The sequence below is a fragment of the Puma concolor genome, chromosome B2, assembly GCF_028749965.1.
Source record: "Puma concolor isolate L17-30 chromosome B2, mPumCon1.1.hap2, whole genome shotgun sequence".
Taxonomy (NCBI): Eukaryota; Metazoa; Chordata; class Mammalia; order Carnivora; family Felidae; genus Puma; species Puma concolor.
The window spans coordinates 63,808,912-63,825,727 of record NC_141671.1 but is presented as its reverse complement, the minus strand read 5'-3'; the positions used below and the strand labels follow the sequence as shown (position 1 = coordinate 63,825,727).

Genomic DNA, 16,816 nt, shown 5'->3' with positions numbered 1-16,816 from the left:
CAAAATTTATGTGATACAGTAAATGCAGTTCTAAGAGTGAAGTTCACAGGGATACAGACCTACCTCAAGAAACAAGAAATATCTCAAACATTCTAACTTTACACCTTAAGGAATTAGAAAAAGAACAAAGCCCAAAGTTAGCAGAAAGAAGGAAATAAAGATCAGAGTGTAAATAAATAGAGATTAAAAAAGACAATAGTAAAACCAATGAAACAAAGAGCTTGTTCTAAGAAAAAAAGAGAAAGGGTTCAAATAAATAAAATCAGAAATAAAAGAGATGTTATAACTAATATAAAAAAACGATCATAAGAGATTACTATGAACAATTATATGCCAAATTGGACATAACAAATGTAACAAAATTGGACAGCCTAAAATAAATGAAAAAATTCCTAGAAACAGACAATTTTCCAAGACTGAATCATGAAGAAATAGAAAATGAATAGACTGATTACTAGCAAGGAGATTGAATCAGTAATCAAAAACCTCCCAACAAACAAAAGTCCAGGACCAGATGGCTTTACTGGTAAATTCTATCAAGTAATCAAAGAAGATTTAATACCAATCCTTCTCAAACTCTTCCAAAAAATTGAAAAAGAAGGAGCACTTCCAAACTCATGAGGCCAGTATTACCCTGATACCAAAACTAGAAAAGGATGCCACATAAAAGGAAATTACAGGCTATTATCCCTGATGAACACAGATGTAAAAACCCTCAACAAAATATTAGCGATATGAATTTTCAGCAATACATTAAAAAGATCATTCATATACCATGATCAAGTGCGCTTTATTCCAGAGATGCAGATGGTTCAATGTCTGCAAATCAAACAATGTTATACACCACATTAATGAAATGAAGGATAAAAATTATATAATCACTTCAATGGATGCAGAAAAAAACATCTAAAAAAATTCAACATCATTTCATAATAAAAACTCTTAACAAAGTGGTTATAGAATGAATGTACCACAACATAATAAAGGCTATATATGTCAAACCCACAGCCAAAATTACACTTGGTGGTGAAAAGCTAACAGCTTTTCCTCTAAGATCAAGAACAAGACAAAGATGCCCACTCTTGCCACTTTTATTCAATACACTATTAGAAGTCCTAGCTGAAGCAATTAGGTAAGAAAAGGAAATAAATAACATCTACATTGGAAAAAAAAACATAAAATTATGAGTAAAAAACTGTAAAGAGGTGCCTGGTGGCTCAGTCAGTTGAGTGCCCGACTTTGACTCAGGTCATGATCTCACAGTTTTTGAGTTCCAGCCCTGCATCAGGCTCACTGCACTCTGTGCTGAGCATACTTGGGATCCACTGTCTCCCTCTCTCTCTGCCCCTTCCCTACTAGTGCCCTCTTTCTAAAAAAAAAAAAATTAAAATCGAAACGAAACAAAAAAAACCCATAAAGAATCCACCAAAAAACTTACAACCAACAAATTCAGTAAAGTGGCAGGATACAAAATCAATACACAAAAATGTTTTGTGTTCTTGTACTCTAGCAACAAACTATTAGATAAATCAAGAAAACAATTCAATTTACAACTCCACCAAAAAGAATAAAGTATCTAGGAATAAATAGGGGTAAGAGGTAAAAGACTTACAAAGTGAAAACTATAAGAAATTGATGAGAGATATTGTAGAAGACGCAAATAAATGGAAAGATATGCCATGCTCATGGACTGGAAGAATTAATATTGTGCAAATGTCATATTACCTAAAACAATCTATAGATTTGATATAATCCCTAACAAAAGAGCAATGACATTTTTCACAGAAATAGAACAATTCTAAAATTTATATGGAACTACAAAAGATCCTAAATAGCTAAAGCAATCTGGAGTAAAAAGAACAAAGCTGGAGCCCTCATGCTCCCTGATTTCAAACTATATAGCAAAGCTATAGTAAGCAAAACAGTATAGTATTGGCATAAAAGCAGACATATAGATTAATGGAACAGAATAAAGAGCTCTGAAATAAACCCATGCCTATATGTTCAATTAATTTACAACAAAAGAGGCAGGAATAGACAATGGGGGGAAGGACAGTCTCTTCAAGAAATGGTGTTGAAAGAACTGGACAGAGACATGTGAAATAAGTAAATTGGACTACTGTCTTCTACCATATACAAAAATTAACTCAAGATGAATTAAAAACTTGGAAAATAAGATTAAAAAACATAAAACTCCAAGACGAAAACACTGGCAGAAAGCTCTTTAACACAGGTCTTGGCAACATTTTTTTTTTTTTTTTTTTTTTTGGATCTGACTCTAAAGGCAATGGTACGAAGTGGAAAAAATAAACAAATGGTACTACATCAAAATAAAAAGGTTCTGCACAGCAAAGGAAACCATCAACTAAATAAAAAATTAACTGAATGGGAGAAGATATTTGCAAATAATACATATGATGAGGTATTAACATCCAAAATATATAAAGGACTCATAACACTGAATAACAACAACAACAAAAAAATGGGCATAGGTTCTGAATACATGTTTTTCTAAAGAATATACAGATGAATAATAGGTGAGGGAACATCACTAATCAGCAGGGAAATGCAAACCAAAACCACAATGAGGTATCTCATGCTTGTGAAAATGGCTATTATCAAAAAGACAAGAAATATAAAATGTTGGCAAGAATGTGGAGAAAAAGGAAAGCTTGTGCACTGTTGGTGGCAATGTCAATTGGCATAGCCACTATGGAAAACACTGTGGAGGATCCTAAACTAAAAATAGAACCATCATATGATCCAGCAATTCCACTTCTGGGTCTTTATCTGAAGAAAATGAGAATACTGATTTGAAAAGACATTTTGTACCCTTATGTTCATTGCAACATTATTTACATAGCCAAGATATGGAAAACATCCCAAGTGTACAATTTATGGACAAATGGATAAAGAAGATGTATATATATACACACACATACATATACACACACACACACAGTGAAATACTACTCATAGAGAATGAAATTTTGCCTTTTGTGACAACATGTATAGACTAGAGGTCATTATGCTTATGCAATAAGTCAGACAGACAAATACCATATGATTTTGCTTATATGTACAATAAAAAAAATGAAGAAAAAAAACTAATAAATTAAAAGAATAGCTTGGTTACCAGTGGGGAGGGGGTTTGGGAGAAAGTTGAAATGGGAAAAGGAGGTCAAAAGGTACACACTTGTAAGAAATAAGTCATGGAGATGTAATATACAGAATGGTGACAATAGTCAACAATATTGTATATTTCATACCTTTATATGGTGATAGGAGGAAACTAGATCAACTGGGTGACCATTTTGCATATATACAAATATCAAACCATTATGTTGTATGCCTGAAACTAATGCTGTTAATTGTCCCCCAATAAAAAAATTATAAACTTCAGTATAAGCCAATATACATGAAGCTTCCAACAATGCTAATTTTGGTCTTTGGCTGTATACACAGAAATGGAATGTTAGCTGAATATGAGAATTCAGGGCCAGCTGGACCACATCAGGGCCACCTGAGAATTTTCCATAGTTCATGGGTCCAGGAGCAGACTAGCTGTCACTTCTGGGCAAGTCCCTCCCTTCCTTCATCCGTCCATTTCTCTTTTCCTCCTTCCCTTTCTCTCTTCTTTCTTTCCTTCCTTCTTCCAACCTACCAATTCTGGGGACAAGGGAAAGAGAATATATTTATTCTATATTTTAAAAAAGCAAGAATTTGGAGAAGTTCCTTGGGGGAAAGAGATCTTACTGGTGAATAGTTTGTGAGACACACTCAAAATAAGAGAATTCTTTTAACACCGCCTTTTTCTTTGTAGTGTGATTTAGATGTTGTCCTGCCTGGAAGCAGGGAAATGGACTAAATGGTCTTTTGGGTTCCCTTTGATTCCCCAAATTCTACATAATTACCATCATTTGCAGTGCTAGGCAGGTGTTGTGAGTTAGTAGCCAGAAAAAAAAAAGGAAAAGACTTTGAGATTTTTTTGTTTTGAAAATGTCTTTCTGTATCCAATTATGCAATTTTTCATTAGCAATGTGCCACACGAATTATGACTGAATTAAGGATAATGAACTCACTCACATGTTCATTATTAATCAAAACTGAATAAGGAACTCTTTTTTTCTTCTGTTCTCAGATATTTAGGACAATAGTCAAGCAGCAATGACAACTCTATCCTTCCCACTCCTAACCTCCCAAATGATAAATATTTATAAATCTTTTCTAGAAAAGACGTGCTGCTGCAGGGATGTAGTGTAATTAGTAGGCTATTTTGGTTGTCAGGAAACTGAGATACAGATATTTGTGCCATTAATGATTTAATACCCAGACCATACAACTAGGGGAAATTACAATCATATTATAGCAGTCAGCCAGCTGTAGCTGTTGCATAAGGCCTTCAGATTTGTAAACATAACCCTCTCCTTTTTTAAAACAAATGACGTTTCTTCAATTTATTTCAATGTTAGCTTTCAATATTCCAAAATGAGTAGCTAATGTGTTTAGGTCTAATCTCAAGGGTGCAATTCTCATTTGCCTGGCAAACTAAAAATTGACGGCCCAATATTAGGAAGAGTAGATAAGAAAGAACCACTCATTACATATAGGTGTCTTCTATATGCCCAGGATTGTGTTGATGATAACAAATAATGCATGGTTCTTGCTGTATGGAGGAAAAATAGGTTGATATAAATGTTAATTATTTACAGACTAATTAAGAGTTAAGGTCTATTGTATTTCTTATAATCTTCATTTAACAAACACAGATGGAACTATCAGAAACATTCAATAAATTAAGCGCAGCTATGTACTGATAAATTACCATGACCAGCATTGTACCAGTACTGAGAGGAATACAAGAAAAATAAAAGTATGTAAATTCTTGTTCTCATAAGCTGATGTTACTAATCAGGAAGCTAGGACTTAGATTCATAACACACATATACAAGACTCACTAGAGTTAGAAGGTGATCAAACACCACATCTCTTAGAGTGATTTATATACACCATATATATATATATATATATATATATATATATATATATATATATATATATTGGGAGGAGGGGGAGGGCTGCAAAGGTATAAGGTAGAGCAAAAGCATTATTTTTGGAGTGAGGAACAGTGGAGTTAGATGGCAGTCAGGTAGAGCTGATTCTCAGCTTCTTAACCTAGCTGCTTTGGAAAGTGTTATGAGAACCAAAGAAGGCATTAATTAATTATTTCTATGTTCAATGTAGGAAAAATTGAGCTGGGTCACTTGCTCAAGATCAGATAGTTCTTGGTTGAGCTTTTCACTGGTATACTGATTTCTGGACTCCCCATCCAGTGCTCTCACAAATAATTACATAGCCTTCTCTGGAGCTATGACTGTGCCATGCACATGGTAACTGCAAAATACTATTTGATGAATTCCTAATACTCAGATTGTAGTAGTGCAGATGAATGAGAAGAAAATGGTTCAATCAACAGAGTCTCCAATGTTGATGTGTTTCTCAAAATTCTTGTCATAAAACAAGTGAATCTCCTGGAGACAAACCCTAATACTTTGTTTCAGGTAACAGTGTATATTCATATATATGTATATATATGAATATATATACACAGTTTATGTGTGTATACACACACATTTTATGACCTTAAAATGCCGGACATTCAAATGAAAATGGAAAAACTATTTGAGTATATGAATTAACTGACTTTTAATGATGAAAAAAGCACCAGGTGAACCTAACACATTTTTGATGTATAACTAATTCCAATTAAAGCTTATAAATGAAAATGTTTAAAATATGAATACAAATGTTTAAAGAGTATCATTCCTAATTCGTTTCTTAGTACATTCCAAAATACAGTTCGGAACATTATTTTTTTTTTTCCCTGTGTATGCCACTTTTGGGTTCACAAGACAAGTAAAAGCTCCTGGAGGGCAACGATAAGAGCTGGCATGCCACATCATCAGTGTGGGGCCAGGCACTGATGAGGCAAAGTGTACTCACCATACTGCTTGTATTTGGTATATCCCGAAATCTGTCCAAAGTTTGAAATTTCTGATTCAGCTCCTGAAAGAGTTCCATATGCCTCTTCCTTGTATGCATGACCTTCTGCAAAAGAGAACAGAATCATTCTCATTTCTTTTTTTTTTTTTTTTTTTTAATTTTTTTTTCAACGTTTATTTATTTTTGGGACAGAGAGAGACAGAGCATGAACGGGGGAGGGGCAGAGAGAGAGGGAGACACAGAATCGGAAACAGGCTCCAGGCTCTGAGCCATCAGCCCAGAGCCTGACGCGGGGCTCGAACTCAAGGACCGCGAGATCGTGACCTGGCTGAAGTCGGACGCTTAACCGACTGCGCCACCCAGGCGCCCCATCATTCTCATTTCTAATTTGATTTATACATTTTAAAACGAGCTTTAAGATGTTCACTTTAACTAATAAGGAAAATCAAGTTTGGCAGGAACCAGGAAGTCCCCAAAGACACCAAAAATGCAAATGAGTTGCAGCCAATCCTTGTTTCCTACTCAGCACTTCTTAAACATGAAGAATTGGCTTTATTTCCACTTACAAGATTACCAAAACATAGTTTTCTCTTGTGGGTGCATTAAAAATGTAGCAGTCATTCCTCTGTAAGATTTTCATCACTCAAAGTTAAAGCTGTTTTACAAAAAATTATAATATAAAAAAATGTTTAAAAATTTGGACTTGTAAAGCACCCAAGTCTCTCAATGTTTGTCATGGGAAATATTACTTTTTTAATGTTTTATTTCCATAAACACTAAAATCCTAGCCGGCTGTACTAAAGGGGGAGCAAACTCCAGGCACTGCCTTTTAAGGCTGACTCAAAGCACTAAAGTGTCTGAAATATATGTGAAACCTAAAATCTTACACTTTCCTTGAATAATGATTGAGCTTTGCAGAAGGAAAATCTGACCCATAGGTTTCATATATTTGTTCACGAGATGGTACGGAATTTTAGTGAAAGGACTCAGAGCATAAATTGTGTAGCTGATGAGCTTCTCAAATCACTGATACAAATATCTTAATACTCTTCATCCCTGGTTACATCCTTGTCTCCCAACTTCATCGTAACTCAACAAATAGAGTCCTAAATAAAAATGACCTCAGGGTAAGTATCATTCACTGAATCTTTTTCTATTACAGCACAGCTTACAGAGGAGATAATAAATCCCCTGTATTTACAAGTGTTATTTTAAGGGAGAAAATGCCTTCTTCAATTTTGGTTTTAAAAGTTAAAAATCAATATTTCAGTGATTTTCCAAGATTGTGACTCCATGTTTGCGTAAGATTTTATAGTATTGTAAAGCATGTGCTTCATAACTCACCATTTGCTCATGTGGGTTTTGGAGGTGTATGATATTCATGCTTCAGCTATGATTTGAACATGTGGTTTATTGTTTTAATTACCAAATATTTTCAAAAGGAAAAGAAATATATCTTTGGGGGAAGATCTATAATGCCTGGGTTTCTTCTAAAAAGACACTTGTAGAGAACACTATCTCCTTGAGAAAAAAAAAAAGGCAAAAGAGAAATGCAAATTAAATCTTTAACATACTTGAAAAAGTCTTATTCTGTTATGCCAAATTTAATTTCCTATATTTAATGAATCTGTGTTAGGCAATACTTTGTTTAGCTAATTTGTTCTATTTTCACTAGCCTACTTTTATGAGAGAATTCCGACATTTTAAGTCTTGCTCTAACCGAATTATTTTCATCGTTGCTCCTCTTAGTTCTAGGAGTTGGCTGTTGACAAATCAGGTGGTTGAGGATGAGAACATGGCAACATTACTCATGATGAGGACATGAAACATAGCAAGCAATTACAGAGTGATTAACTTCCCATCAGTTTTGGGGAGAGTACAGGAAACAGATTTGCAGGATTTACAGAGAAACACCAGGCAAACATAATTTGACTAGCAATGGCTGATGGAGATTTATCAGAGGGAGGATTTGCGTAAGCAATTCAGTGGAGGGATTTTGAGGACCACGTAAACTGGCAAACATAATGAAATACATTCTATCCCTGGGGACTCAAATATTCCCTTGCAGTACCAGGGCCTAAGACACTGATTAAAATGCTGATTTGTGTTACAAGGAATACCTTTAAAACAAAACTATAGTCATCAGAATATTAACTGTGGCTCTAACACTACAAATAGTGTTTTTCATAATAATGAATCTTACCATGTAGCTATTTTCTGCTAGGGTGCAGTAGGACTAAAGTCACGCTACTGACATTTCTCTAAAGATACTTTGTTCTGTCAGTTAATACATATTCATGAGCACCACAGATTGTGCTAGATGCTGAAGTAACAATGGTGCGCAAAATCCGGTACAGTCTCTCCCCTCTTACAGCTTGAGGTATGTAATGGAGGACATAGGCATTAATCACATAAGAACTCAAATACATGTTATTTTAGAACTGAGATAAGTAAAACAAATGGTGTGGCTATGAGAGTAAGTGATAGGGGAATTCGCTAAAATAAATGCAAGGGAGGCAGATTCCCAAATTTTTACATACTCTTTTTTTAAGTTGAAAATTCTCAAATCAGTTATTCTTGCATCTTGTTTGTTCTCTCTTCCATTTTATAAAATTCATAGAATTTCTAGTATAATTTTTAATCCTATGCCCTTTCCTCAGTGAGATTGTTGTTTTCCAAAGATGAGAAACACATTTTCTTGTAAGATAATTGATGTTATTGGCACAGCTTCCTCATTTTAAGGTGGGCCTATGATGATTTTGTCTGTGCAGTCTCCATTTACCTTTCATCATGAGAGGACCCAACTTTGCACCAGGGAGTTATGCTTTGTCATGGTGGTGGAAATGTCAGTGGAGGTCCCTAATGTCTGCTGGCTAAGTGAGTTCATCCATATCCTTCCAACAAAGCTCTCTTCTGTTAGTCAAAGTCACTCTATGTCTCTTGCAACCAACTATTTCTATTGGATAAAGCATGTTTAATGAAGCAAAGTGTTAAATATATCTCACGGCAATTAGGATATGTTAATTGATAGGACTTTTTATAATCCTATTGACTGAATAGGCCACAGCTGATTCTGAACTGAGCGGATTTTATTTTGAGGAGCTATGTTGCTAGAACATACTCACAAATATATATGGTGGACTCAAATTTTATATAACCAAGAAACATTTGCAATGTTCTACATAGAATGATGGAGAGAAAAATTTGGATGCTGAAATCTGGGCCCCTTCCTACCTAGATACATTAATTGCAAATACATCCTCATGCCTCAATTCTAATTTGAAATTGTCACCTTGGCACAGCCAGAAATCACCATACCAATGATGGCCTGATGGTTCTGACAGAAGTACCACATAAGAGCTGCCAATCAAGAGCTTACATATCTGTCATGGGCTCAGTTTGATTTCCATGCATGATTCCTTCTTGTTCACTGACTTAAGTACACCTTTCAGCTTTTGTAGTGGGGAAGCTTCCATTGATATGACAGCCAGTATCACGGTGAATATTGGAGAGTTTCCAACCCAGCAATGTTTTGGGATAAAAACATGCTGTGGTTTTAGTTTCCATAAATAATAAGGGATTTTTTATTTATTTTTCTGAATAATTATTTATCTGCAGCACACATGCCTTTGATGGTCTTAACCACCTAATTAGAAGTTTCTATACAATATATCCTACTGGTCCATTTTAATGGCTACTTTTGGATTTTACTCACCTTAAGTGTCTGTTCACTTTTTTTGTTCTTTTGTGACCCAAACACATCTTGTGTCCCAAAGAAATTGATTTCTGTGAAAAACGCAATTTTCTAAAAACCTTGTGAAGATGATAAAACTACACCTCATGTAGATTTTCTTTTTAAATAAAAAAAACATATTCTAATTGACACTATATATAAAATTCAGGTTGCTTTAGTTATAATACCTGCCAAATAACATAGGTATCTTTTGCAGTAAAGAGAAATGCTAGGTAATGCTCTCTCGCACTCAGGTTATTATGACATGTTTTGAAGCTGTGTATGAACCCCCATCCTGAGAGGACCAGCAACCTAACTGCACAAAAGTATCTCCTGAAATAGCTTATTTCATAAAACTCTTATCTTTTATTTTATGTCTTGGTAACTCAAGGGAGGCTGCCTTAATTGTTTATATAAAAGAAAAAGTGATAGGTTGTAAAGTGCCTTCATGAAATTGTAGACATTAGGCAAAAAAATCAGGGTGTGAACAAACCTGTATGTTTTCAACCTCTACCCTATCTCAGGCTCTCTTCTAGAATAAATACTTGGGACATGTCAAATCTAACAGCTCTGGGCCTGGACACACTTGAATTTAGATCTCAGTTCTATCACTTTCAAATTGTGTGGTCTGAGGCACAAAATGCCACCTCCTTGTAGCTCCAGTTTTAGTAGTCAGAATAACCTTATAGGGTTGTTCTGAAGAGTTAAAAAGGGATATAAATCATGTATCACTGGAGGACACAGGTTAGAGCCACGTAAGAAATGGTAGCCATTATTACCTTTCTCAATCCTCACAATAACCAGGAAGGTAGTAGTCATTATCACCCTTTGTTGATTAGGAGGAGACTGAAGTTCAGGTAGGCTAAGTAAAGCTCCCAAGCTTGCATCAGTGGTGAGACAGCTGGAACGCATTTTTTTTTTTTATTTTTTTTTCAACGTTTATTTATTTTTGGGACAGAGAGAGACAGAGCATGAACGGGCGAGGGGCAGAGAGAGAGGGAGACACAGAATCGGAAACAGGCTCCAGGCTCTGAGCCATCAGCCCAGAGCCCGACGCAGGGCTCGAACTCACAGACCGTGAGATCGTGACCTGGTTGAAGTCGGACGCTTAACCGACTGCGCCACCCAGGCGCCCCTGGAACGCATTTTGAATCCAAAGTAAATTCTTTTTGTGTGCTGTTTAGAAACATTCCATATTCAGGGAGCACCCTCCTTTAGATTACTCAAATTTGTGATTATGCCCTATTCAGATGGAAAAGCGGGTGAAACAAACAAGGGTAGGTTCGGTGCTTTCTGTAGTAAGTCCATAAACTGGATATTGATCACCCTGCAACTGTCCCGTAAAGTACTGCAACTATGTTTTAAAGGGCTGATCTCCATATCTTGTCTCTGAACACCTTGTGGACATTTATCTTTGTATCCCTGACACCTAACACAGTGTTTGATATTTAGTAGGTGCTCAAGAAATGTCCACAGGATAAATGAAATTACTGTGACGGCATAGGTATACAGGCCAGGGAAGGTGCTTGTAACACAGAAGGCTATCTATCATAAATCTTGCCTTCTCTCCTTCCAGTTGAGGTCCCCCTGCTGAAGAGAAGACTTCTTTCATTGGCCCCGATGGAAACCCTGCCTGCTCATTCTGATGCTGTTGTGATCTCTTATTTTCCATACAAGTGGAAATAAAGGGCCTGCAGGTGGGTTTGAAACAAACTACTTGGAGGTTTTCTTTTCTAAATTCAGAAGTGTGAATCACTAAGTCTAAACTACAGATAAGATAGGCATTTCTATATGTAGAATTTTAGAAACAGATTGTTAGAAAAAGTTGGAGAATCTCTCAACTATAAACTTTAGAGTAAGGGGCCTGGAAATCATGTGCTACAGAATTTATTTATTTATTTATTTATTTATTTTTTTAATTTTTTTCAACGTTTATTTATTTTTGGGACAGAGAGAGACAGAGCATGAACAGGGGAGGGGCAGAGAGAGAGAGGGAGACACAGAATTGGAAACAGGCTCCAGGCTCTGAGCTATCAGCCCAGAGCCCGACGCGGGGCTCGAACTCACGGACTGCGAGATCGTGACCTGGCTCAAGTCGGACGCTTAACCAACTGCGCCACCCAGGCGCCCCCATGTGCTACAGAATTTAGACACTACTTTGCCTAAATTACCTTTACTAGCCTTAGGAATATAGACACCTATACTGTCATTGTCCATATTTACTAGTATACTCCTAGGGTTATTTTTCTTCTTTTTTGCATTGCATAGGAATCCTCAATACAGAGTGGGCTGTTGAATACCAGTCTGAAGTAAACGAAAACTAATGTTAAGGAAGCAACATACACTGCAGGAATTAATCTTGATTCTTGAAGTTGTGTTGTGAAAAGGGAATGATTTATATACCTTTCTCTGGCCAGAGCCCCAGAGTATCCCTAAGACAGAACCTGGAGCCCCATGGAATGCTTGACATTACTAGCATCTAGTTATGTTTCAAGCATGTTTCTCTTTGAATAAATAAATATTCAGGACTTAAATTAGACAAGGGATCTAAAAAAGAACTGAGTAAGGTCTATATCATTTTTTATTTTGTCACTGTCACTCAAGGATATACTTGGCTGCAGATACTTGCAACAGTTTATTTTAGTATTATAGAAAATATGGATGTAGCAAAGGACTGGGTTGCTCAAACATTTCCTCTCAGAGTGTACTGATTGCCTAACAGAGTGCATTTACTGCAGGGGATCAGTGACAAAGGAAATTGAAATGCTTTATATTTAGAACATAATATAATTTTTTATCTTCTGTGCCATAGCTTAGTTGTGTTAACAATATAAAATTAATATAAAATATTTTATCTTACTTATGTTCCCCAAAATCTAAAAATTCAAGTCCCCACAACGATGGGCCATGATTATCCTGGACTGATGCCTTCTTGTGCTCTCTGCTCACCATGACTTCTCCCCAGTTTGAGAAGCATAGGTTTACTGGATGTGTGGAGTTCATTAGGAAATTCAAAGGAACATTCTAAGGTGTTTTTAAGAGGCTACATGGTTCCATGGAAGAATGTCAAGGTTGATCCTCATGTTTTTAGAAGGGAAGATAAAAATAAATACCTCTCCATCCATTTTATATGTAACATGGAATGGATAATATTGTCTATTGCAGTTGAGATACTTGTAACTGCATTCCTAATCATTCCTTGAGATTTGCCCTCAACTCAAGACGGACAATGTAAACTACCTGCCTGATATTTCTGATTTACCATCTTATTAGGCACCTTAATCCCCAAGGTATTAAAGTGCAGCTTGGCTTAACTAGATGTCTGCTTGCTTTTCCTAGACCTGTCAATGTTCCTACTGGAAATTCAGGCTCAGACTTGCAGGGTCCTCTTTTTTCTGATCCCCTATTTTCAGTTAAGGACCAAATTCCCCAGATCTGGACTCTGCCATGTCCCTTCATTCCTTTCTTTTACTACCACCTCATTTTTCTTGCCTGGACTGGTCACTTAATAATTTGTATCTCAACTTCTCCATTCACCCTACTCCATGCTTTCCTTCCTATTACTGCCATAGTCATCTTTCTGAATTCCAGATCAGGGCAAGTCATTCCTCACTAAAAAACAAACAGAACACAATAGAACAGAACGCTTTAGCAGCTTTTAGTAATAAATTAGATAAAAATTCTTCGCTTTGGGTGCAAGCTCTTTACTATATGGTTTCTTAATTTCTCTTTTTATCCATAGACCTCATGTTTCAGTGAATTATAATATGCTTCTGGTTTCTTGAGCATTCCATACTTTAGCCTTTAGCCAACTACCATTCGTCTCCTTGAATTGTATATCATGTAAATATCCTTGAAGTCCAGTATGGCTGTCTTTGTTTACTCCATAGTCCATTTTCTATACTGGTCTCTGCTCCAAATCAGATATAGAGTTTGATAACTATTTATTAAAGAAAACTAGACTAATTTCAATTTTATATCATTCTTTCCATAGTAATTTATTGAATATCTACTATTGTGAAAATGAATAAAGGAATCCTCATTCAAAATGGAGTGAGGAATCCATGAAGGGAGAGTTCTCATACACCACGACTCATCACAGTCTGCATACCCAGCAGAGAGAAGAAAGATTTCCTCTCAGGCTGGCAACAGCAAGCTGCCCAGACCTGCAGTCAATGAGAAGCTGCCACCACTTCAAACTCTTTTTCCCCCATAAAAAGATGCTCTCCCACTCTGTTATCTAGACTTGCTTATTGTTCACCATAGTTTGCATGTCCCAAACTGCAATTCCTTTACTATTCCCAAATAAACTCATTTGCTGCTCAGTAATCTTTGTTGTTTGATTTTTAAGGTTGACATTACATGGTGTCAGAAGTGGAATCTGAAGATGAACCCCTGAGGAACTAACAACGCCAGGCATGGTGTATGGTACCCACTTCAGCCTCTTGCATTCTCTCTGAGTCATCTTTTTCCTTTTGGTTTGGTAGGCCTCCTGTCAGAGACAAGCCTCCTTTTGGTTGAGCTCTATGATTTTATTCTTGAAGGTATCAGCCTTTTAGTGGCTACCCATTTTTTTTGCTGAACCTCTGGTTTTAAAGTATGGAATCTAAATACTTTCCAGAGGGTCCTCTTTCTGGGACCCTGGCCAGTTTTGTGTTCAAAACTATGGCTGTTCCTCATGTACATTCTTAACCAAATGGACCAACTTAACCAAAGATAATTTAGAACTCCAGTAGCCACTGTGGAGAACTGTTGACCTCACCAAACTTGTTTTTCCACAACCAGATTAGAAGAGGACAGCTCTAAAATTAAACAGACTAAATAGGATGCCTATTTTAATTGGTGTGTGGAGTTTTCCAAACATATCCAAGAGTCTAAAATCACCTCTTTGCAAAATAAGATTTCTAAATTAACCAAGAGAAACAAACAATTCAAAGTAGAGACAAGGGCTTCTGAGGTCACCTTTTCCCTTCTCTGTCCTCCTTGTCTCTATCTAGTACCAGCTTCCTCTTTCCTTCCCGTACCACTCCCACATCCTCTATACCCCCTACTTCCTTATCTACCAAACTATGGGTCATAATTAAAGAATTTACTAAACCCAGGGAGAATCCTTAAAATTGTTTATGAATGGATTACCTTCTGAGATTAGTGAATTAAAAAAACAAAAACACCTTAAAGTATCTTCTAAGGTCTCTTTTTGCATTTATCTATGTGTTTATGAATGTCTATGTATGTACCTATTTCTCAGAAATACGTATGTACCTATTTATTATTATTTATTATTATGTACATACCTATGTATGTACCTATTTCTCAGAAATCAATAGACACCAACCCAAATGTTTTTCAGGTTCACATGATTTGTAGAAATATTGGGTATAAAAGCTATTTTTAGCTTGTTGGTTCAATTAAAATGTGTGTCCCTGGAGTTCTCACCATTAAATATAAAACTTTTGTTCTACCTAGGTTTACTAAAAGTGCAGTAAGTTCATGTTATTTCTTTTACAAAATTTGTGAGCAAGAAAATAGCTTAGGCTGATGGCTGGTCGTCTAATGTCTCATTAAGTTTTTTTGGGTAATCTAAACATAATTGTTAAGAACAAGTAAATTAAAATAAATTTAAGTAGGATAAAAAGGTTTTAAGTAAACTTTTTAGTTTCACTAATACATTTTGGTTACCTGAAACTTTAGTTTCGCTAAAGTTAAAATAAATGATAGGTACTCATTGAATATTGCCATCATTTCTAAATAAGATAGAAGATGGAAAAATTACTGAACATAGGTTTATCCAATTTTGGTTTCTTTTTACAGAGAGACAAAAAGATATTTGGGTCTATAAATGAACATGCTTTGTGCCACACTGAAAAGTTGTACTATGAAGGAGCATATGTTTCTAGAAATTTTGAGTTGTATTCATGAAATCACCAACCTATGTGCTAATGTAAAAGTTCATAATTGCTTGCTTGCTTAGTTTTCACTAAAAAATAAGGTTTCTAAGGGTTAAGGATTCTAGTTAAGGTTTCTAAGTGTTAACAATTCTAGTTAACATATGTAATTAAAGCTACTAGAAATAATAAGGGAAACAACTCTGTATACAAAGAAAGGAGGGTATGTTTTTTGGTTAGAAAGGTATGAGGAAAAAAAGAAAAAGTATGAGGTGGAGATACATTTTTGTTGAGGGAAATAGAAGGGACAGACTAAGATAGACATAGAAAGTTGTAGAAGGTCTATAAAAATGAAATCTTGGGAAAAATTTTTATGTATGATCAAGCTAGATAAAATTTTTTATAAGGGTTTCAAAAATAAGCTTTAATATTAATAGGGTATTTATGTAAAATTAAACCTTATTTTTTCTTTGATAAAAAGACAAATTTTTCTTGGGATACTGGTCTGCTTTTAATAACAGATTGTAAAAAGGTTTCCTTTATCTTTTAAAGTAATCTGGCTTTTAGGGGTGCCTGCGTGGCTCAGTCGGTTGAGAGTCCGACTTCGGCTCAGGTATGATCTCACAGCTCAGTGAGTTTGAGCCCTGCGTTGGACTGTGGACTGACAGCTCAGAGCTTGGAGCCTGTTTCAGATTCTGTGTCTCCCTCTCTCTGACCCTCCCCCGTTCATGCTCTGTCTCTCTCTGTCTCAAAAATAAATAAATGTTAAAAAAAATGTTTTTAAAGTAATCTGGCTTTTAAAAAAAAAGGATTGTGGGGCGCCTGGGTGGCGCAGTCGGTTAAGCGTCCGACTTCATCCAGGTCACGATCTCGCGGTCCGTGAGTTCGAGCCCCGCGTCGGGCTCTGGGCTGATGGCTCAGAGCCTGGAGCCTGTTTCCGATTCTGTGTCTCCCTCTCTCTCTGCCCCTCCCCCATTCATGCTCTGTCTCTCTCTGTCCCAAAAATGAATAAACGTTGGGAAAAAAAAAAATTAAAAAATAAAAAAAAGGATTGTTTTGTTAAAATAATTTTATGTATTTGCTGTCTTCATCAAGTCTTTGAGTATGTAAGTTTTTACTCAGAACAATGTGACTTTCTATATTTGCCTTTTAACATCTTCCATTGTTACCATGGTTAAATGGATAACTAAGTATT

General features: G+C 35.9%; 1 protein-coding gene and 1 long non-coding RNA gene across 5 annotated transcripts in view; one reads left to right on the top strand and one right to left on the bottom strand.

Moving 5' to 3' along the window:
- LOC147581015 (uncharacterized) overlaps positions 1 to 16,191 on the top strand; it is a 105,253-nt gene extending 89,062 nt beyond the window's left edge. The window contains exons 2-3 of the long non-coding RNA XR_015251312.1: positions 11,313 to 11,433; positions 14,088 to 16,191. This is a non-coding gene — a long non-coding RNA (uncharacterized LOC147581015). The remainder of the gene's footprint in view (positions 1 to 11,312; positions 11,434 to 14,087) is intronic.
- The window catches only part of ADGRB3 (adhesion G protein-coupled receptor B3), a 731,624-nt gene that overhangs the window by 4,697 nt on the left and 710,111 nt on the right, over positions 1 to 16,816 (bottom strand). For all 4 annotated transcript variants that reach the window (XM_086707169.1, XM_086707168.1, XM_086707167.1 and 1 more), the window contains one exon: positions 6,004 to 6,108. In XM_086707169.1, coding sequence (XP_086563295.1) covers positions 6,004 to 6,108 — 105 coding nt within the window. The remainder of the gene's footprint in view (positions 1 to 6,003; positions 6,109 to 16,816) is intronic.